The 23,479-nt window shown below is 53.7% G+C and overlaps 1 protein-coding gene across 1 annotated transcript in view; it reads right to left on the bottom strand.

Annotated features, from left to right (window-relative positions):
• Positions 1-280: 280 nt before the first annotated feature.
• The window catches only part of EMP2 (epithelial membrane protein 2), a 32,024-nt gene continuing 8,825 nt past the window's right edge, over positions 281-23,479 (bottom strand). The window contains exons 2-5 of the mRNA XM_049638230.1: positions 9,460-9,598; positions 7,023-7,113; positions 4,951-5,097; positions 281-3,283 (exon numbers count right to left, since the gene is read on the bottom strand). Coding sequence (XP_049494187.1) covers positions 3,096-3,283; positions 4,951-5,097; positions 7,023-7,113; positions 9,460-9,537 — 504 coding nt within the window. The 5' untranslated portion in view covers positions 9,538-9,598 and the 3' untranslated portion in view covers positions 281-3,095. The remainder of the gene's footprint in view (positions 3,284-4,950; positions 5,098-7,022; positions 7,114-9,459; positions 9,599-23,479) is intronic.

A 23,479-nucleotide genomic window follows, 5' to 3' on the forward strand; every position in this document is an offset into this window, starting at 1 on the left:
TCGTCCAGGAAGACTTTAAAGGAAGCCACAACTCCTATCTTCCAGTTACTGTGCTGAGTGCGTCTACGTATAGGCTCGGGGGCAGGTCTTCCTTAGCGGCAAGTACAGAGCATCCTAGGATTTGAGCTCTGTTGAAGAACGAATGCACCCAGGCACACAACTACAGCAGAGAGCATGTGGGGGGCGGCGTCGGGGTGGGGGGGAGGCCCCCAACTTTCCTGCGTTCATCGACGAACACATACATCCACTCCGACCAACAAATCAATCCTCCAAACTCATCTGAACAGAGACCCAAAGGAATTTTAATGCAAATAACAAAACAAGTTAATCTGTCTCCATCCATAGCCCCTCCACGAAAGAATTACAGTACTTTATAAAAATGTCCTAAAATGCGCAAACTACACTCCCTTCAAATGCAGTTGTTACGAGTCACGTGTTTGGTCCTAGTCGTTGCTTCCTGGATGTCTCAGCTAATTTTCTTCATTGGGGTTGTCCTTGAATAACTGACCCTAAGCGCCGAGTGAGGGCTGGTTCTGTCTAGGGCGAAGAAGGTTGGGCATTTTCTTCCTCCTGCTACCACCTTACTTTCCCGACGCACGTCACACATCACACCACGCAGGGGAGGAAGCACCTCTCATGTTTCACAAAACCGGGGCATCACAGATGGATGTGGACACCAAACGTGCTCCACAGGAGGGGTGACCAGCCAGGAAACTCCACGGGGTCGTTTCAGACACTCATGTACCCCTCAAATTTGGGGAGGGAAATTCACACCCTGCCTGGGGAGCAGGCTTTCCAGATTTGGGGCTCTAAGACTTTTGTTTGTTTCCACTGTGGCTGCTAGAAAATTCTAGAAAAGCCCCTTGGGTAGAAAGCCCCAGGGCACGCAGACCACCTTCCTCCTTGAGGCTCATGTAGCATCTTGCAAACCCCGGGAGGTATGGCCCACACTCTTACAATGGGTTTTCCATGGAAGCAAGAGGTGACAGTTTTTCCCCGTGTCTGTCCCTTTGTCGCTGTGCTGGTGGCCTCTCCACGAGGAGGGAGTTCCTACCTCAAGTGAATTTGCCCACCCTGTGTTTTGAGAGCCCCACACAGTGCCCGGCACATAGTAAGCATTTAATGCGCTGTTGAAAATGAACGAAGAAACGAGCGAGTGGGTGGAGAGAAAAGCCCATCCTGCACTGGCATCCGTGGTGGCCCTAAGACCACGCCTGGGCATCTTCCCAGCTCCACGGGAACCAGGCTATGACAAGTCATCACTCTACTTAGCAGAAGGTCAAAGTGCCAGCACGGAGACGCGGCAGATGGGTCCCACGCGGGGCCCCAGGCACATGTCCCCGGCAGCATGCCCAAAATCCAAGAGGGTACAGACCATGAGGGGCGAAGAACTTCTTACAGGAGGCACTTCCCGGGGTCACCTGCCACACACCGTGCTTTCACCCCAAAGACAAACTCCCCACGGCCATATTCTGCAGGAGAGCCTCGGAAGCACCTGGCGGGCTTGTCCCCCGGACCCTACCAAAGCACGTTCCCCAGGCGGCACCGTGCACACCGGTGTTCGAGAGCCACGGCAATCCGGAAGCCTGTCACGGCTGCCTTTGCAGGCGGGACCCTGGGACCCTCCACAAAAGTGTCCTTGGGGTGTAATGAGACACCACCGCCCGACAAAGGCACTCTGTGTGGCAGACCAGAGTGACATTTCTGCCGATTTAAGTGCCTCCAGGAGCATTTGAAAATAGGCAGGCATACAGCAGGCTCCCCCCTACCCAAGGGCCTCTCTCTCTTGAACCTGGGTTGTGTTCTCTGCGGCCTTCGTCATAGTTCGTGATTAGTTTTCCTAAGTAGTTTTTAATCTGCCTCTTCCAGTGGACGCTGAGCCCTGAGAAGACTGTCCCCACTCGGCGGGCCCTGGGCCTGACATGTACCAAGCATTCCATGATTTATGCTGCTGAATGAATGAACGGCGGGTGGGCCCGCTGAGGCTCTAGAAATGGGGGTTACCAGAGGCCGGCCGGCCTCAGAAGGCGGGACAGGCTTTCCTACTTACAGGAGGAAGAAGGCAGCACCTCTAGGCCATCTGGCTGTCCGGACACTGGCTTGGGCACAGTTGGGACGATGACCCACATGTGAGCCGCTGTGGAAGAGACAAGAGCTAACAGAGGCTGGTGGCGGCCAGCACCTCACCACAAGATCTTTACGTCTCGTGACGAGGCAGCTGTGCTCACCCGGCCCTGGGGCTGTCTGTGGTCCTCGGCTTCAACACGAGGAGCCTGTTAGGAATGCAGGTTGCCAGGCCCCGTCCCTGAAGACACTGATTCTGTAGGTCCGGGGAGGGGCCCTGGCAGTCTGCACCTTACTAGGTTGCCGGGGGTCACATGCTGAGATTCCCCGCCTTAGGGTGAGCCTCAGCCCGACCCCCCTTAAAGTTCACCTTCCCTAAGGCAAGCACCTGACACCGTCAGCAAACGTGGGTGGAACTTTCTGGACCCAGCCCCTCACAGGACCATTGGGCTCCGGTCTGGATACAGACAGAACAGCAGGGGATACACATCTGTTTCTCGCATAGAACTTGGCTAAACATCTGAGGAGACTCGATCCCTCACCCGGACCCCCCCCCCTCACCCCACCTCCAACACCAGCACAGACAGAATGGGGAAGGGAGGCCGAGGGGAGGGGGGTGCTCGGTGAGGCTCCAGCCTGGGGGGGAGGACGTCCCCCGAGACCTGGCGTTCTTGGTCTCTCGTCACATCACATCACAGCACATCGCCACGGTCTAGAAACATCCCACTGAACATGTTTGCATTTGAGCATGGCTGGATTTTTGGCTTTGTCGTCTCGCGACTTTTGGACGGGCAGGAGTTCTGGGTTCCAGCCTTCATCGTCTGTTCTCTCTCTGATCTCAAGAATGCAAAAACTCTTCTCTCTCTCTCTCTCTCTCTCTCTCTCTCTCTCTCTCTTTTTTTTTCTGGCTTTTAAAGGAAACGATATGTTTGCTAGAAAAACCACACGCACACACACAATTGATTATATACAAAACGGTTATCTGAATGTGGATTCTGTACTGCAGCAAACGCTACGTAGCTCTGGGTGTCCTATTTGCGCTTCCTCAGTATCAGGTACATGAGGCCGCTGATGAAGGTGAAAGCAAAGGCCACCCACGCCAGGATGAAGGAGTAGCCATATCTGCCGTCCGCGGTCAGCAAATACAGTTGCGCGTTGTTCTTGTGGATGTCTTCGCGCCGGTCTGTATAAATGGAAGCTGCTATCATAACGCACAGGCCTGTCCAAAGAAAGCAAATAAACAGATCACGGACCACTGACACGGCGTGCACCAGCCCCCCGCGGGGACCGCGGCTGGAGAAGAAGACGCACGTAAGCTTCGGGGACTCGGGAGTAGTTACTTTTGGTCTTTTGGAAAGATCACAACTAATGTTTTGCAGCAGAATATTGCCGCCTACCCCGTGAATGCTTGACTTCGCACTTGTTGCTAGCCGGACCCGATTTTGTTCGGGTGGCCGTCGGCATGGCCCGGAGGGTGAGTCAGAACTGGTGTAAGCCAGGCGTCAGCCAGACAGCGAAGAGTTTAGGGTTCGTATGCCACTTACGATCTCTGTCGCAACTACTCAGCTTGGCCGCCGGAGCGTGGACGCAGCCACACTGTGCAAGCGAGTGGCCGGGGCTATGTTCCAGTAGAATGTTATTTAAAAAAAAATTTTTTTTTAACGTTTATTTATTTTTGAGACAGGGAGAGACAGAGCATGAATGGGGGAGGGTCAGAGAGAGGGAGACACAGAACCCGAAACAGGCTCCAGGCTGTCAGCACAGAGCCCGACGCGGGGCTCGAACTCATGGACCGCGAGATCGTGACCTGAGCCGAAGTCGGCCACTCAACCGACTGAGCCACCCAGGCGCCCCTAGAATGTTATTTATAAAAACAGGCAGTGTCTGACTTCGGCTCAGTTCACAATCTCGCGGACCGTGAGCTCGAGCCCCGCGTCGGGCTCTGTGCTGACAGCTCAGAGCCTGGAGTCTGTTTCAGATTCTGGGTCTCCCTCTCTCTCTGCCTCTCCCCCCGCTCACACACTCTCTCGTTCTCTCTCAAAAATGAATGAGCATTTAAAAAAGAAAAAAACAGGCAGTGAGCCAGATTTGGCCCGTGGACCACCGTTTGCCAACCATCTCCCCCTCCCCTCCCCCACCCAGCAGTCCTATTCCTGTTTACTTGCTATACTTTATGGATCCATATGTGCCCCAGTTCTGGCCGCAGAAAAAGCCTTCAGTGAAAAATAGTACTCCCTGCAAAGAGACAGATAGGGAGGAGAATGCGTCTTCTGTTGCTGTACTTTCCCCTGTTACTGCTTTAGATACTGTGAGGTTAGGATGAATGTTTGGAGCTGCAGCAGCCTTTTGGGGGCCATGAGGAAGTCATCACTGACACTCTGAAGATGAAAAGCATCAAAGAACCGAGTGGAAGCTCTTGATGCTGCTGAGCTGCCAGGCCAACAATGGCTCCTTCCACCTTGAAGCTCTTTGTCATATAAAAAAAGTAAAGGTCTTTGTGGCTGAAGCCCTTGTTTATTGGATTTCTCTCTTACTTGAAGCCAAAAGCCATCCTGACCGAATCACCAGCACACACAGACATTAGCGGCATCTTCCCTGGCGGAACCTTTGCCTCTCCCCTCAGTATCAAGACAGCACGTTCTAGACGCCAACTCCTACTTATCCTACAGATCCCAGCTCAGACTTCATGTCCTGGGGACGCCTGCCCTGACCCCCCAACTAAATCCCAGACTCTGACGTAGAGAAGGTTCCGCCGCAGCGTGGCGGCCGGCTTCTCCTCTCTCAGACCTCACCTGCCGCCGCTCCTGGCTCCTAGTCATGGTGCAGTCGGGAGGGGAGCTCCCGGGAGGGGAGCGCTTATTCCAGGAAGCCCGTTGCTCTACTTACATGACATGAGCTGGATGATGGAGGTTAGCACGAACCTCTCTCCCTGCTTGAGGCGAAAGAGCTGGAGCACGAAGATCAGGAAGGCGATGCAGCAGAGAATGGTGGACAGGATCATGGTGGCCTGGACCGCCTGCACCGTGGAATAATCTGCAGGGAGAGGGCGAGAGAGCGTGACCGAGGACCGCAGACTCCCGGGGCCACAGTGACAGTGGCAGCTCCCGAGTGAAGACGACAGGAGGTAAACGGACATTTGCACACTGCGAGCACAAGAGCGGCCAGGTGTCCTCCCAGCATCCCCTCCCCCTCGGTGTCCATCTGTGCACTGGACCACATGATCCCCGACGTCCTACAGGCCTCCAGAGGGATTCTTGGGGACGTGGGGCTCACGGGCCCAAGGGACCTTCAGAAAGTGCTCTGAGAACTGACTACTGAATACCCCCTAACTATAAGGGAATCAGCCTTATGACTGCTACTTAGGAGAAGAGAAAGGGAGGGTTCTCGGATCAGCCTTGGAGAGCCAGGCTCGGCAGAAGGAAGTCCCAGCAGAGAGAAGAGCTGGGCTTGGATGGAGGGCATCGCACGGAAGGACACAGCGGAAGCTACACACTGCCAGTGTAGACAAGGGATCAAGGGCACAGGCTGGAGCCACCTGCGTGGTTCCCAGCTTCCCCCCCGCCCCCCGCCTTCAGGCAGGGCAAGCAGAAGGAATCCATCCATGTAAGGATTTTAGGGGGCACTGCAAGCAGGAAGTCCCGCATAAGGGCTGAACGTCATCACCAGGATGCAGCTAACACGGGTGAGGAGACGGTGGCCAAAGTTGCACGGGAAAACCTAACGACAAACCTTCTTCTTTTTCCCTAGTTTTGCCTGAAACTGACTGGAGGAAAGCATAGTTTGTAAGTACTTTTTTTTTTTTTAAGTTTATTTCCTTCGAGAGAAAGAACAAGTCGGGGAAGGGCAGAGAGAGAAGGAGACAGAGGAACCCAAGCAAGCTCCATGCCGACGGCAAAGAGCCCGTGGCCGGGCTTGAACCCATAAACTGTGAGATCAGGGCCTGAGCTGAAGTCGGATGCTTAACTGACGGAGACACCCGGGCGCCCCAATTGGAAGTATCTAATGAAATGCTTAGAGCAGTGGCTCACGGTCCCTCCTGGCTGTACATCAGGAGTGCCATCCACAGAGCACCTGGGCCCTTACCCCATTCCTTGCAGTGAGGAAAGAAGCCCGCCCCTGCCCCCCGCCCACGAATACACACTGTACGACTCCATTTGTATCAAGTCCCAACAGGCAGAGGGAACTATAGTGACACAAGGCAGAAGTGGTTGCCCTCGGGACGGGGCTGGCGGGAAACGAGTGGAAAGGGGCCCAAGGGAACTTTCTAGGGTGATGGGAAAGTTCTCTCTCTTGCACGGGCGTATATAGCATTGGGAAAACTCTTTGAACTGAGCCCTTAAGAAGTATGCAGTTTCTGATTTGTAAATTACAGCTCTATGAAGCATAAAAATCCAGGGGGCACCTGGGTGGCTCAGTTGGTTGAGCGTCTGACTTCGGCTCAGGTCACGATCTCACGGTTCGGGGTGAACCAGGGATGGTGCAGTTTGGGGCTGCTGTGGGCTGACTATGCCTCCCCCAAACTCCTCTATTGAAATCCTAACCCCTGATGGGATGGCGTTCGGACGTGGGACCTCTAGGAGGGAATCGGGCCGTGAGGGCGGAGCCCTCATGAGCATGATGCCCTCCTGAAGACACCCGGCAGCTTGTTGGGCTCTGGGCTCTCTGCTCTCTGCCTTGTGAGGACACGGGAGAAGGTGGCTGTGCCCAAACCGGGAAAAGTGGCCTGACACCTCGCGAGAAACAGAAGCTCTGATTGGCCAAGAACCGGGGCGGCGGAGGGGGGGCGGCTTAGCTGGTTTCTGCACACCCCTCCTGTCTCTGGCCTGCACGGAGCACTGGGCCAGCCCCTTCCAAGTACCCCGAGAGCACAGGAGAGGGTATGAAAGCAGCGAACAGGGGAGCCCTCCGCCTGAGCGTTCCTTTCTCGCTCGGTGTTTCTGTATAGGCTTCGCACTCACCCTTATAGCTGGCATCGATTTCTGTACAATTTGTGTTGTTGACGCACACTCTCCAGACATCTGCAAAAAACTCTTCTCCTACCCACCAGGCCTGGAACACAAAGCAGAAACACAGGGGAGGGCGGTCGGTTAATCACGAAAGCATTGACTTCTACCCAGGTGCGAGGCACAGTGGGAAATAAATATTCGGGACGGGACCAGCACTTGTCAGTCTGCAGGGTGCATGTGGGGCCCCTGGGAATCAGGTTAAAATGCAGATTCTGGGGTGCCTGAGTGGCTCAGTGGGTTGAGTGTCCGACTTCGGCTCAGGTCATGATCTCACAGTTCGTGGGTTCCAGCCCCACGTTGGGCTCCGTGCTGACAGCTCAGAGCCTAGAGCCTGCTTCGGATTTTGGGTCTCCCTCTCTCTGTGTCCCTCCTGTGCTCACGCTCTGTCTTTCTCTCGAAAAATAAGTAAACGTTTAAAAAAAATTAGAAAACTGCAGATTCTGATTTGAGAGGTCTGGGGTGGGGCTGGGATTCTGCACGTCCGACAGGCTCCCAAGCGAGGTCCATGCTGTTGGGCTGCTTTTCAGCAGCGAATGAGGCTCATATGGCAATAACAAGAGCTCATAGTGGCAAATCCACACGAACTATAGGGGCGACGTCAGGGGGCAGCCAGAAAGGCTGAAATTCAGGGGCAAAGGCTGTTGTGGAGGAGACGAGCAGGCCAAATTCTGCTTTTGGTCCAAATGCTTTCTTCCTCTCTGTGCCTTCTACAGCTCCCTGCCCCCACTGGGCCCTTCTTCTGTCTTCTATCCATCCAAAGACTGGAATCCCCCTCTCCTATCTGTCCAGTCATCAAACATTCACCGAGCTCCCATGTGCCAGCTATGTGCCAAGAGTAATTCCTAACTCATAATGAACACCGTGACTTACCAACTGGCCAAAAAAAGCCTGTCCGTGTCTTCCTGGTAAGTGCCACGGCACTACAAATACCCACGGTGCCCCAAAGGACTAGCTGGTGCTGTGGCTGAGGGCTCTTCTGCCCCTCATGTCTGTCTATCCCTCTCATGACGTCTGCGACCCTTTCAGGATCTCAAAGGGGAAGTTGCAAAGCACAGAGAAAGGGGATTCTAAAAGAACACTCACTACCATTTATGTCACAGAGGCCCAAACCCTTTAAGCCACAGCATCACTGTGATCTCTGCCCTGGCCCCGCAGAGCAACTCCTCGAGACCCTTCTGGAACCCAGACTGATCACTGCGATCACCTCCCTTCCAGGATCCAGGGTCAGGAAGGGCTCCAATCCCGGTCCCGCCACTGACTGCAGGTGAGCCGAGCACAGGTGTCCAACTGCCCGGAGGCCCAACTCCCGCATCATAAAACCGTGTCAGAAGAGGACCCGTCTCGTAGGCTTGAGGTAAGGACCAAATGCGTGGGTTCATGTATAAGGACCTAGCGCAGGACCTGGCCAGGGTGAGCGCTAAGGGGCAGGCGGTGTGATAATCTAGGTTCCCATATGATGATCGATCAACAGGAGTCCTCGATGTCGGCAGCATTGGTGGCCACGCGGAAGGCGCAGCCGAGGCTTGCTGAGCCGTGTTTCTGACTCTAAATGCTTCTGAGTTTGAAACGATCAGGATGGAAGCCAGGCCCGTGGGGCTAAGTGCGGGCCAGGAGGACCTCTGGTACCAAGCTTCATTTCCTGCTAGGAGACCCATTAGTCTTTACCGATGGGTTGTTTCTCAAATGCATCCCTGCTACATGGCCGCAGGCTGGATATGAAAGTAAGAGTTCAATGTTTCCGGGAGCACGGGCAGCAGGAAAGTTCCAAGCATGAGCTCTGCCAGGGAAGGCATAACTGGGGGGGGGCCTAGCAACAGGGTTCCTGACTTGTAAGGTGTTAAAGGCAGGAGGGGCAGAAATCACCTGGGATGGGTCACCTGGGGGATCTAGGGCTGTGGGCCTCCACTGAGGGTGGTTTTGCCCGCCTGGGGACATTTGGCAATGTCCGAGGACGTTTTTGGTTGTCACAAAATAGCATCTAGTGGGTGGAGACCAAAGATACTGCTAAGTACCCTACATGACACAGGACGGCCCCACAGCAAAGAATGGTCGGGCCCCGGAATGGCACAGTGTGGAGGTTAAGAAATTTACCCGGAGGAGGGATGAATTCAAGTGAATTCAAGGAAAGAGCTTCCTACACCCAAGGCATCACACCAGGCATGTGGGGGATCAGGGACAAGAAGATCCAGGTGCCTGTGCACCCAGACCTAACCGTGAGATGCTCTGAACCTCCACACTTGGCCGAGCCCCGAGGCCTGAGCTGAGAGGGGCATGTCTCACAGGGGAGGACAAGCCCGTATCCTAATCGCCTTGGGCAACTTCTCAATCCTGCTTCTACAGACTGTAGGATCCGGGGGCTCTGGGACGGTCGGAAAGAAAGGGAACTTACATTGTCAATGGTGGCGATGAACAGCAACGCTGCAGAGGTGATGTGGAAGACGATGATGAAAGCCAGGAGCACCAACATTTTCACAGGGCACGGAGGGGCGAGGGATTGCGTTTAAAGTCCAGAGGAAGAGAGAGAGATGCTAAAGGGGGCGAGAGAGAGAGAGAAATACACGTGTCAATGGCAGAGCAAAATCAAGCAAAAAACAGTCAGTTTTTAGTGGGGGTTTTAGCAAATCAAAAACAGCTCTTCTCAGGGTGCCTGGCTGGCTCACTAGGTTAAGTGTCTGCCTTCGGCTCAGGTCGTGATCTCGCGGTTTGTGAGTTTGAGCCCTGCGTCGGGCTCTGTGCTGACAGCTCAGAGCCCAGAGCCTGCTTTGGATTCTGTGTCTCCCTCTCTCTCCGCCCCTCCCCTGCCTGTGCTCTCTCTCTCTCTCTCAAAAATAAATAAACATTAAAAAGTTAAAAAAAAAAAAAAAAAAACAACCCAGCTCTTCTCTCATCTCTCCTTCCCTGTATAGACTTAAGTCTGGCATGAGGAGCTGCTCCGTGTTGCATCCAAATGCCAAATATCCCTTGTGGAGGAAGTCGGGTGAGGACCGATTAAAATCGCTAATTCAGAAAAGCGCGCACCTCTTCAAAGCAGCACACTATGGGCGCCGGCGCAGGAACGAGCGGCTCTTTGTGTGCCAAAATGCTCTTCCCTGATCCCCCACCCACCAGGCAATGGTGGCAATGCCCTGGGAGGCTCACAGCTCCCAGGAAGCTGGAGGTCTGAGTATTCATGATCACAGCAATGGTGCTTAACAGAGCCAAAGTGATCCCGACGCGAACATATTTCCTAACGATCTGACCATTTATAAAATTAATCCCCACTCAAACACCCCTCCTCTTAACATCCATCCCTATGTGAACATCTAACCACAAAATGGAAACATGGTGGATGGTAGACAGCTGCGACGGATTCATTTTCCTCTGGGCCTGACAGGACTACATTTCCCAGCCTCCTTTGCAGTTAGGTTGGAGCCTTATGACTAACTCTGGCCAATGGGCTGTAAGCAACCCTGGCGCGCATTTCCGGGCTGAAGAGGAGGTGTGCGTCCTCCCACATCCCTCCCCCATGAAGTGGCCGGGATGGTGCAGCCACCGCTCGTTGAAGCCTCACGCTTTGGACAGATACTGTGATTGACGAAGAAGCCTTTGGATGTTAAACCACTGAGATCTCAGGCTAAACTTTTTACTCTGGCTGGACAGTCTGCATACTCCACCACAGGAAGCGACAGCCAAGTGAAATTGGAACTCTTGCCGAAGAGCTAGGGTTGTAGCAAGTGGATTAAAGTGATACTGGAGAGCTGCTCAAAAGCACCAAAGGCATTCGTACCCGGGGGGCTTGTCTTTTCTGACCATGCTCTCTCACTCACGGGACTCATCATTCCCTCATGGGGGGCAGGGGCTCATGGGCTCACACGGGGGGGACTCCCCAAGACCTAGGACTCCCAACCAATGAGCCAGGAGCCGCGGCTCCAGAGTTCGGCCTGCGCGGTCCCAGCGGCGATTCTGCGCATCATCGCTCGGGAAGAATCCGTGAACCAGCTCAGAAATTCTTCCAATTCTTGTTAAAAGGACAAATACTCCTTTGTTTACGCCTGCATCATTTTTAGCTGCCATCGTAGGCCGCCTCCAAACAGATGTGTTTCTGACCCTTACCAAAAAGCCAACCTAATCAGGCAGGGCCATAAATGCCAGGGGATAATGGACTTAATATATTATCCAGTTCAGATGACACAAAAGCATATGGACACATAACTAAAACTTTCCAGAAGAGGGGAGAAAGGCTCTAACTCTGGTTTCTCCGAAGTGTGGAATTCAAATGCTGTAGGGCATGGTTTGGGTTGATACATTGATTGATAGGGCATTAAATAACACTGAACCACGAAGTAAGAAAGTCCCCATCCAATCCTTCTGAGTCCACCAAGGAAAAAGACCCAGTTTGGTGTTAGCCTGTCTCAAACACTTGCCATTTTTTTTTACAAAAAGAATAAGCAGAACTTCGGGTAGGTCATAGAGTGTAGCCAGAATTTAAGAATTTAAAAGGTTCTTTTCATAAGTAACACTACTTACAGTAGTAATATGAAATATCCTTTTAAAACAAATTTGAAGTTTTTTTAAAAAAGTTTATTTTGAGAGACAGGGAGAGAGAGAGAGAGAAGCAGAGAGGGAGAGAGAGAGAACCTCAAGCAGGCTCCGCACCATCAGCATGGAGCCTGAGGCAGGGTTTTATCCCATGGGCTGTGAGATGGTGACCTGAGCCCATCCCCAGAGTCAGAAGCTTAACTGACTGAGCCACCCAGGCGCCCCAAAACAAATCTGAAGTTTCAAAAGTGAATCATTTAAGAAAAATATTATGTAAATAAAAGGATGGGAAGTCTTCAGTGTTAGCAAAAAGCCTGAGGGTGGTTCTAGAACGCCTAATGTCTGGAAGGCACTGCTTTAACACTTGGGAGTGAGTTCGGTTGGAATTCCAGACATTATGAAGGAGCTCCCGCAGAGAAGACGCTAAGTTTTTACAAAATGTCTTGAGTCCAGTGTAAGACAAAGATCTAGGGGCAAACAAGGGTGGCTACAGATTGGTTTGAACTGTTAGGTGTCCAGAAAATTAGGGAATAGAGAAGTAAATGCAACCTACTTAGTGCTCCCCCATGATGATGTCTGGATCTCCCATAAAAGCAAAAATGGGACAAAAAGAACTTGTGAACCTGACACATGGCAAGTGACCTCACCACTGGCTTTGGAAGAAACCATTCCTAAGTAGGAGAGATCCCAGGAACCTTTAAAGAAGGGCCCTTCACTCCTGCACCTTTACGTCAAGGGTCCCTTTACCACTATCTCTGAGGCCAGGCTCCTACTTCCTCTCCTTCAGGGAACCCCTCTTCCCATTTTCCACTGTGTCCTTCCAGAAATAGTTATGTGGGAACACTTATTCCACACTCTTCCGGTTTCCATGTGGAGGGAGTTGCACCTGGGTGACACTTCCGGCCTCCTGCTCCGCCCCTCACCTGCTCTTCCGCTCCTGATTGGAGGGGGCATCCAGCGCCCACCTTCCGGATTGGTGGAGCTCAGGGCGCGCTGCGCGGTGCTTTGCTTTTCTGCACACCTCCTCCCTACCCAGGGGAGCGGGAGTGTCTGCTCCCCTCGAGCCCCACTTTCCCTTCACCGAGAGGGGAGCTGGGTGTGGAGTCGGGAGCCCATTCTCCAGCCTAGTCATTCTCTTCCCACCACTAATCATTCTCTTCGGGCGCGCAGGATTCCACCTCGTCGTTGGCATGGCCGCCTGGTGTTGGGCTGTGTGGCTGAAGCCAGTCTGCTCAACTGGTTCCCTGCTGACGGCCATTCAGGTCCTTTCCGGACGTCCTGCTATTTCACGCCGGACTGCCCAGGGATATCCTTACACTTATTTCCTTTTCTTTTTAATATTTTATTTTTAAGCGATCTCTATACCCGGCGTGGGGCTCACACAACCCTGAGATGCAGGGGTGCAGTCTCCACCAACTGAGCCAGCCGGGAGGGAGCCCCCTTACGCTGCTCTCCGCAGAGTCCTAGAAGTGGGGGTGCCGCGTCAAAGGGTACGTGCAGGTAGTGGATTTTACTGTTAAGTTTTTTGGCTCAGTTGACCATACTGGACACTTAGTGCTGTGCCATACTCCATCTTCAAAGTTGACCTACTGGACCCACAGCTGTGCAGAGTCCCGTGTGGGGGCAGAAGCCTCGATGCCACGTCTTTGACTTATTACCACCCTTAGTTCCCCGGGGAGTGTAATGCTGGCCAGCACAGACCAGCCTCTGGCATCCCCTGGGCCCTCCCTTCCCAGCGGTGCTCTCCTCGTGACACACACCCATCTTTCACCCCGGCACGGGGTCTCCGTGCACCCTCTCTGGAGATACTGAAGGACAGACAAACCCCCCGGGGCTGGGGGCTGCATGAAGGCCAACCCACCAAACCCAAGGTGGCACCGAATTTATCCTTGCCATTCACAGAGATTTATTTTCCCTCCAAAAAATGACCTACTGAATGCCGATGCCTCTTGCTTTCCCTATTCTTGCGGCCTTCAGTGCTCTACCGGGCTGGCCTGGTCTCATTTTTCTGGAGGAGAGTTCCCTGGAGGACACCCTCCTTTCCGCCCTCAGCTGGCTCTCCCTCGCATTGTCTAGGTCTCAATTCCCACAGCCCATCCTCAGGGAAGCTCCCAGATCACCCGATGAGCACCTACGCCCCCTCTGGTGCTGTCTATCCTGTCCCCCGGTTCATTTTCTTCCGAGGACTTTCATGGCCTCAGCGTACCTCATTTTGTTCACTTGTTTATTATCTATCTGTCTATCTATCTATCTATCTATCTATTATCTATATGTTCATGGCTGTGCCCGGTGCACGGCAAGCTATCTGCTATCATTGCAGTTCTAAAAATGCGTAACTATGAATGTTCTCAGAAAACTCAAAGCCCTGATCGCCCAGAGGCAGGAACCGAGACCAGGCACAGAGGCCATGCTCCGGCTTGCTCTGATCCCACAGGGAAGCAGGAGCAAGGTCAGGTCTGGAGGGTGTCCTGGCCCCCACTCCAGGTGCCCTAGTGAGCTCAGTGGGAGACCCCTTGGAGGACGGGAGACAGGTTTCCAATGTCCACAAGCATTTTCCAGTAGCCTCTGCCATGTGCCAGCATGGCTTTCACCAGGCAGGAGGGCAGGGAGGCTGTACGGGTGAGCTTTTCAAGTCCCAGTCTAGAAATCAAAGTCTTAGCACTTGCACAGCTTTTCAAAAAATATGTTTTGATCTATATAATACAGGTGATGACAAGGAAAAAAAAAAACCACGAAAGATAATAAGATCAAAGGCGTGTGATGAAAAACCACAGCCTCTGCCCTGCCCTGCTCCCGGTCTCCGGAAGCAATCATTTTTAACCCCTTCAGCTGTGTTTTTCCCCAGGGTTCCATGTTTCCATATGCACTTCTATTTCCTGATTCACCTACTGTATTTGTTTTTGGGGATTTTTTTAAAGATTTTAGTTTTTAAGTAATCTCTGCACCCAACCTGGGGGCTTGAACTCACGGGCCCCAGATAAGAGTCTCGGGCTCTACGGACCGAGTCAAGCCAGGAGCCTCCCCGCCTGATTCATCTACTGTAAACATCAGCTTCCTGCCCAGGGGAGAGTCTCTTTACCACCGTCGCCCCCCACCTGCCCACTCTCTCCGTCTCCATACAGTCTTGCCATTCGCCAATCATCGACCTTGACCTTTTGACCACGTAGCTGTTGTCAACTACAGAGACAAACAGTGTGCTTTGACTGCATTTTTTTCCCTTGAAGAACCCTTCTTTTCCTTGGCGTTACTAGTTGCCTCTTCCACCCCTCGGGGGCTCTGTCTGTTGTCTTTAGTTCTCGCCAAATGTTTACCATTCCGAGTCTTCTATTGCAGAACACTGTTACAGTTACGAGCCCGTGGTGAGACGTCCCTCGTGGGGTATTCGACCCAGCCAGGCCCTCTCTCCCAGCCCCGGCCTCCTCTGCCCTCTGCCAGCTGCTGTTGCCACATGACAAGAAAGACGGGCATTCTTCAGGGAGGACTAGTGAACTTGCCCCTGACCGCGACAGCGCACAGGAATGCACGCGTGCCCCCAAGACAGGGAGGAGGTCCAGCAGGTCCCCGGGGAGAGGGTGCGCCGAGGGGTCACCCCACGTGATTCTTCATGATTAAAGGTCGCGCTGCAGTTTACACGGCGTGTCTTGTGTCGGACCTTCATGTCAGCCCTGTGAAGCCGGCAGGGCAAGGTATCATTATCCCCACTTTACAGATGAAAGACTGAGGCTCACAAAGGCTGCAGGTGATTTGCCAAAGTTGGGCAGAGCTGGGACTCCAACCCCCTGTTTTCCACCTCGGGCTCCAGGACATTTTCTGCTGCCCTCCTCCCCGCTCACGTGGTTAGGGCCTAATGGAAATCACACGGCAGCCTAGTTAACATCGGGTGACAGGGCTCAGGAAGCGTCAAGCCATCCATCCCTGCATCCTTGACCTTTGGTGGGACTTCCTTCAATCTTTGCAGCAGGCGGGAGGGATCTGGGGAGGCAGCATGTGTCTGCACAGGCCCATTAGCTACGGCTGGGATAGGACAGGGCTTATTAGAGAGGGTCTGATTAAGAAATACGTTCTAGGGGCGCCTGGGTGGCTCAATCAGTTCAGCGTCTGACTCTTGCTTTCAGCTCAGGTCACAAACCCAAGGTCATGGGATCGAGCCCCACCTTGGGCTCAGCACTGACAGTGTGGAGCCTGCTTGGGATTCTCTCTCCTTCTCTCTCTGCTCCTTCCCTGTGTGCTTGCTCTCTCTCTCTCTCTCTCTCTCTCTCAAAATAAATAAATAAAACTTAAAAAAAACCCAGAAATACACTTTAGGGGCGCCTGGGTGGCTCAGTTGTTAAGCGTCCAACTTCGGCTCAGGCCACGATCTCGCCATTCCTCAGTTCCAGCCCTGTGTGGGGCTCTGTGGCGACAGCTTGGAGCCTGGAGCCTGCTTTGGATTCTAGGTCTCCGTCTCTCTCTGCCCCTCCCCCACTCGTGCTCTGTCCCTCTCTCTCCCAAAAATAAACATTAAAAAAAAAAGTGTTTCTGGCATTTTTGATCCTATTGGCTCACTCACTGGCCCCACTGAATCGAACGCTGTCTTTATTGATCTACTTGGAGACTGGTCTGGATTTTGGATAAGGCCTCTCGTTGATCACTAAAAACACTCACCCAGACGCTACACGGACTCAGTCCTGTTTTCAAAATGTATCCCAATGCACCCCCTTTCCACCCAGAAACTCAGGTGGGTCCCACAGACACTCTACAGCCTTGATTTTGGTGCACAGTAGGAACCACGCGAAAGGATCTCCAGATTGACGGCCTAAATGCTCTCCGTGCTATAAAATACCCACCAAAATAATCACATAAAATAACAGACAACCCAGGGTATTAGAACTGCAGAGTCAAAAGAATTATTTGCAAGAGAAAGAATCCGTAATGGGGTAGGAAGAGCAGTGAATGGCTTTCAGGGGGGCCAGCATCCTCCGGACGTCAGAACCAGAGCCAGTGTGGGGGAGGGGGCGGGCTATGGAGAATCCGGGCACGCGAAGGAGGACTGGCGGCTCAGGGAGTTTTAAGTTCTGATGGCCGACGGGATGAGGGACGGCGCTCCCAGAAATGCCCAGCCAGACCTCAGACAACAAACAGGACACACCGAGGATTGGTAGCTTGTCACTGGCTCTTTAGTAGAGAGGCTGTCCTGCTTTTGTGCCTTGGTCGGATATTTGCTTGAAGTGTGTGTGTGTGTGTGTGTGTTCACGCACTGCACGTCTGGCCCTGGGTGGGGACAAAGTCCTGCTGGTGACTCACCGCCCCTCCCTCTGCCAGAAGCACCATTTGGCTTGCCGCTGATGCTGGGACATCACCATAAGGCCTTACAGGTGAAAAGAAGGTTAAGGTCCCTCCTCGCCTCCCCTTCCTAGAGAGACACCCCCACCCCCCACCCCTGCAGCCCCTAAAAGGAAGCGGCTTTGGCATGTGCTCCCTTACGTGCTGGGGAGCAAGAGAGAGAGCCGGCCAGCTTCCCGCCGGGACAGGGCGCGCTGCTGAGACGACCACTCAGCCCACCCCCGGAGTCCTTCCTACAATTTAAACCAAGGCCCGTTCTCAGCCTGAGTTGGCGCCGTTCCAGGAACTGTGGGCAGGAGGTCAGCCCTGAGGTGTGGAGCTTTGCAAAACAGACCTGGGCTGCTTGGCGTCTGGAGGTCCGGGGTGGGGGTGGGGGGGTGTTCCCTCGGCCCCGAAGCGCTCCACCCACAGCCCGGGCTGGACAGGCCCAGGACGCTCTGGGCACTGAAGCCCGGGGGACACCATGCCGCCACAGGGGCTCCGAGGCCCGCGCCGGAGCTGGCGGGCCAGCTGGCTGGAGCCCAGGCCCCTCCCAGCACCCGCGGCACTTGGAGGGGACGGTGGCTTTGGCCTCCGTTTGCAGGAAGGCAGAGGTCAGCTCGGCCTCCCGCCCTGGTATCTGGACACCAGCCACACTGGAATATCCAGGCGTCCGAGATGCCCTGATGCTGGCAGAAGCCCCTTTGCCCTGGGCGGCCCGGCTTTGCTCTCACCGCGCTGGGGCTTCCGGGCACGGAGCCAGCACTGGGCTTGGGGCAGACACGGCCACACATGGGACACGGGTATTCGGCGGTGCTCCAGGGCAGAAGCCGCCGAGGACGATCCTGCCTGCGCAGGCCTGAGTCTCTCAGTCCGACGTCAACAATGGTGGCAGGCGACATTCGGTGCCTACCGTGTGCTAGGCACTGTTCTGGGCTCTCACTCATTCGTCACAAAACACCATGATGTAGGTGCTACAATTAGCCTCCTTTTAGAGGCGAAGGAAAGGCTCAGAGAAGTGAAGCGACGTCCGCAGGGTCACACAGCCAGTAAAGGCTGGGTCTGGGACTTGAACCTAGGCAACCCAGCACTAGAGAAACTACAACATTGCCCACCCTAAATCTGAATTTCCTTTTCCTTTTGTCAGGGAGGTGACAGCCCCGTCACACAGATGGGCAAGAGCTAGGATCCCCTTTGCTGGCTAGAAGTCAAAATGAGAGGATTTGTTCATACCATCAAATTAGCAGGTGGCAGAAGCAGGCTCAGAGTCTAGCCTACTGCTCACTGCTTTTATTTACTTGTTTGTTTTTTAAAAAAATTGTTTTAATGTTTATTTATTTTCCAGAGAGAGACAGAGCAAAAGAAGGGGAAGGGGCAGAGAGAGAGGGAGACACAGAATCTGAAACAGGCTCCAGGCTCTGAGCTCTCGGGACAGAGCCCGACACGGGACTCGAACTCCGACGCTTAACTGACTGAGCCACCCAGGCGTCCCCTGCTCCTGAGTAAATGAGCATTTACTGAGCGCCCCCCATAAACCGGGCCCTGGTGATACACAAATGAGTAAAGCAGGAAGTGAGGAAGACTGTTTGTTGTTTTTTTTTTTTTAATGTTTATTTATTTTTTGAAAGAGACACAGAGACAGAGCATGAGCAGGGGAGGGGCAGAGAGAGGGAGACACAGAATCCGAAGCAGGCTCCAGGCTCCGAGCTGTCAGCACAGAGCCCGACGCGGGGCTCGAACTCGCGAACCGCGAGATCATGACCTGAGCCCAAGTCGGACGCTTAAGGGACTGGGCCACCCAGGCGCCCCTTAAGGAGGAAAGTACCAAGATCTGCCTCTGGAAGTCAGAGGGTGGGTTAGAAGCAGGCCAAGGGCTGACACCTTTGGGGTAGATCCCTGGTGGGGAACAAGGGTCTGGACCAAGGCAGCAACAGGCCGGTGAGCACCAGCTGAGGCCGGAGGCACCAGCGAGAACTTCTCAGAAGCAGAGTCACCAGGCCTGGCACCGGCTGAGGGGTGGGGGGCCCCCAGCTTGAGCATGCTGATGCACGCGGGTCCGAGCGGGAGGAGCACGTCTGTAGGGCAAGGGCAACGGCCCAGCACGTTTAGCCAAGTCTGGGAACGATGTGGACACGTGGCCAGGTGGTGGGAATACGGGTGGGACCTTCTCTCAGGAGAGAACAGGAGCACCTAGCAGAACCCGCCGGTGTGGCGGGTGGGCAGGTGGGACGTGGAGCCCACGTGGAGAAAGCACTGGGCCAGGGGAGGGGACGGAGGAGGAGGGGGTGGTAAGCACAGGGTGGGGAGAAAACCAAGAGCGGACGGTGGGACCCAGAAACAGAGGCTGAGAGAGGAGACCTTAGAAAAGAAGGCGTCCAGGCGCCTGGGTGGCTCAGCCGGTAAAGCGTCTGACCTCGGCTGGGGTCATGATCTCGCGGTTCATGGGTTCGAGCCCCGCGTTGGGCTCTGTGCCTACAGCTCAGAGCCTGGAGCCTGCTTCGGATTCTCTGTCTCCCTCTCTCTCTGCCCCTTCCCTGCTCACGCTCTCGCTCTCTCTCAAAAATAAAATAGACGTTAAAAAAAAGAAGAGACAGGCAAACTTGCTGAGGACAATGTTAGTGACGTACATTACAGCCCTTCTTTATCTTTCTCCCACGGCACCTGCCGCGGCCTGATGCCACAATGCACCTGTTTACCTGGGCATTATCGCTCTCCTCCGTGATGGCGTCAGGGACCTTCTGTGTGGTGCAGACGGCCGTCCCAGCACTTAGAACAGTGCCTGCTTTGTCGATGGTGCTCAGTAAATAAGTACGGAGGGAATGACTGAACAAGACAGAGTTCAAGGAGCTGAACAGCTAAGAAAAAGAACCAGACCTAGACTTTTCTTTTCAAGTTTGCTAACAGAAGGAAGAAGAAATGTTTATCAAGGGCCTGGAGCCCCTTCCCAAAGATAAAACTCCGGGCCTAGATGGCTTCCCTCGTGAATTCTGCCAAACACTCAAGAAAGGATAACACCAACTGAATGAAACCAAAGAAGAGGGAACCTGCCCCCCCACACCTCCGACATCCCCCCCCCCACACTCATCCTTGGAGGCCTGAATTACCCCGATTCCAAAACCAGGCAAGACATCACAAGAATATAAAAAGGCAGACCAACATCCCTCATGTTCAGAAGCACACACGATTTTAACAAAATTTTTGCAACTCGTCTCCTCCCTTTAAGAGGTGGAATCTATTTCCCCACCCACTGAACCCTGGCTGCCCCTGTGATTTCTTCTATCAAGAAAAGGCAGTGGAAGGGACGCAGTGGCCAGTGCGGAGCGGGGGGCCTCCCGAGACCTCACGCACTTCCTCTCTCTCTCTCTGCTCAGCTACCACATGAACAAGCTGGAGGGCAGGAGACTGGACGGGGCAGAGATCAGCCTTTCCGGCGAAGACCACGCTCGACCAGCCAGCCCCCAGCTGACCCACCAGCTGACCACAGACCCAAGAGAGCGCCCAGCCGAGCCCAGCCCACACCACCCACCTGCAGAATCACGAACTAAACCCGGTACAACCTTGGATTGTGAGTCACGTGTTCGGCGAGTGTTCCGCAAGACAAGCAAACGTTTCTAATAAATTTCAACTTGATAAACGAGCGATGTCTCGCAATACGAGCAGTAGGCGATAGCAAATGTCACATGATCGCAACCGAGCCAACGTTCCCGAAATTCGCCTTGGTACGCGAGCGCTTTGGACAAGCACGTTTCCGCAATGATCTGCGCTCACGAAGCGAGGTTTCCCCGTGAACAGTTTCCGTTTTATGCCACGACGTTTCAGAGTGGTTTGTTACACAGCAGAAGCTAACTGCTACAGTGGAAACACTGCTTTATCAGATTCGGTCCTCAAGGGGCAGAGACAATGTCTCGCTCATCATATCCCCAGAGCTCAAGGTTGCGCAGCAATTATTTGCTGAACGTCTGCTGGCTTGGGCAGCTTTCGCAGAAGACCTAGTAACTGTCATCCTGCCCATGACTGCTGCCTGAGCCCCTCAATTAAAGATCTCACCGCCGGCTGCTGGAATCCAAGGAGCTCCTTGGCATTATGCCACCCAGCAGACCCACACCCCAGCCCAGAGAGGGCTGCTGGTGTCCCTGCAGGCATGCAGCATGTCAGCGTGGCAGGGAGGTGGAACTGGATTAGGCAGCCAGGGCCGAAGCCGGCGTCAGATTCGGGGCGTCACCCCATCCTCACAGCCATTAGGCTGGGAATGTTTTTGCCTTCACAGAACACTCTGTACTAGTGACTTTCAAGTAATCCCCGGGAGATCGGAGGCATTCACGTTAACAGCCCGTCACCTTTCCTAAGTGACAAGAGTTGGCATTTCTGTACACGCATTGTGCCGCCAAGTCAGGGACCAGGAATCACTTCCTACAACGTAGCCTGGCCGAGGAGCCCCCAGACCAGGAAAGCCGGGCCCGCACCTCCAGGGGAGTTAACACGGGGAGGTGGACGGAGGGGAGAAGATGAACAGGAGGTAACGGGGGCAAAATATGCAAGGAAACAGCGCCAGACTGACTGGACTGGAGCCTAGCACTGTAACCCCTCTGTGCCTCAGTTTCCCCACTGGTAAAACGGGGATGACGATGGCACACCTACCTTCTAGGACTTCTGGGAGATACTACAGCACGAGTGCTTAGAGCAGCGGCTGGGATGCAAGCCAGCAACCACGACCATTATCATGGTCAAGGAGCTTCTCAGAACCACCGCCCCCAGGCCAGCCCTTCCCACAGAGCCAGGGTGCTCTCGCCCTGTCCACTGCCACCACTCTCCGGTGGGACCCTCCACATGGAAATCAACCACTAGCACGGTCTCCTGGGGGGGAAAGAAGTCAAAAATGGCAACGGGCAGCTCAGGGAACGTGGAGCATGAGGGGCTGTTTCGGGCACCGGCCCCACTATGCTTACGTCGCTTTCCCCTGTGTACCACCTTCGGAATTTCAGGTGGGTCCCGTAATTCCCTTGGTACTAGTGAGTTCCTCACTTTCTAAGCTTACATCTTTTTAAAAAAAATTTTTTTTAATGTTTATTTCTGAGACAACGGGAGAGACAGAGTGCAGGCAGCAGAGGGCAGAGGGAGACACAGAATCTGAAGCGGGCTCCAGGCTCTGAGCTGTCAGCCCAGAGCCCGACGCGGGGCTCAAACCCACAAACTGTGAGATCATGACCTGAGCCGAAGTCGGCCGCTCCACGGACTGAGCCACTCAGGCGCCCCTAAGCTTACATCTTTATAAAAGGAAACCTTGTACCAGGACTCAAATGGAAAGTCCTCGTTGCCTGCCATTAACCAAGGGTGTTGGGAAAAAGAAATACAATGGGAACAAAACAATGTTACTAGATGCCAGCTAGAAACCGGGGCCGCTGAAAGCCAGGTCCCAAGCCAACTTGCTGTCTCCTTGCTGAAACAGGATGTCACAAGTGTTTGGGAAGTTTGAAGGCAACTTGGCACAAAACTGAGACTTTCTCCTTGGAAGACTGGAAGGGAATGATTTAAAAGGGATTCTGTTTTATATAATGCTATGTGCCTTGCCTCCCCTAAAGCAGCTGTGATCCTTAGCTGTGTCAACTTGGTTGAGCCACCGTATTTCTGTGAGGGTGTTTTGGGGTGTGATTAACATTTACATTGGTGGGCTTCGAGAAGAGCAGATTATCCTCTCTAATGTGGGTGGGCCTCATCCAATCAGGCGAAGGCATGACTGGAACAAGGCTGACCTTCTCCAAGCAAGAAGGAATTCAGCCAGTAGACGGCCTTCGGACTTGAACTACAGCATCTCCTCTCCCTGGGTCTCCAGCCTGCCAGCCCACCGTGCAGACTTTGGACCCACCAGCCTCCATAACTACGTAAGCCAATTCCTTAAAATAAATCTCTCTCTATATATACACATCCTGTTGGTTCTGCTTCTTGGAGAACTCTAACCCAGCATCTCTCCATTGGGGTTCCCAGCCCATACAGATTCGCTAACTTGAGAGTTGGCAAGTCACGCCCCTTAACTGGGCAGGGAGGGGGGAAGTGGGGACAAACGACAGGAAGAGATTCCCTCTGTGAAACACTGAAGACCAGTGATTATCGGGCCCTACATCCCAGAACAAGGTTTTCCCGACTTCCATTGCCATCACCTTCTCGAGTACCACTCTGGGAATCGACTTCATCCTGGTCTTTAAATAAACCCACTCGCTAACAGAAATACACGTATTTTTAAAAGAAATCTTCTGGCTCCCTGGCAGTGGAAAATCAGCATCACTTGCTACAAATAGAGATTGATTGTGAAAACAAACGCCCCCCCCACCCCCGCAAAAGTCCCCGAGTTCTGGCTCAGTGCTGTTGTCTGTCCGAGGGCTACACCGAAGACACGCACCGTCTGAAGAAGGAACGCGAAGCTGGAAAGGCATGAAACGTGTCAGCACCCACTAAGATTTTTCCCTCGATGGAATCAGGATTGTTGAAAGAGGATCGGAAAGGGAACCACCTCTCACAGAGTGATTTCGCGCCATGTGACGTGTCCAGCGCCTTCGAAAGTCACTGCAGTGTCGTGCAGAAAACAGCACCTTGCA

The sequence above is a fragment of the Panthera uncia genome, chromosome E3 (genome assembly GCF_023721935.1).
Source record: "Panthera uncia isolate 11264 chromosome E3, Puncia_PCG_1.0, whole genome shotgun sequence".
Lineage (NCBI taxonomy): Eukaryota > Metazoa > Chordata > Mammalia > Carnivora > Felidae > Panthera > Panthera uncia.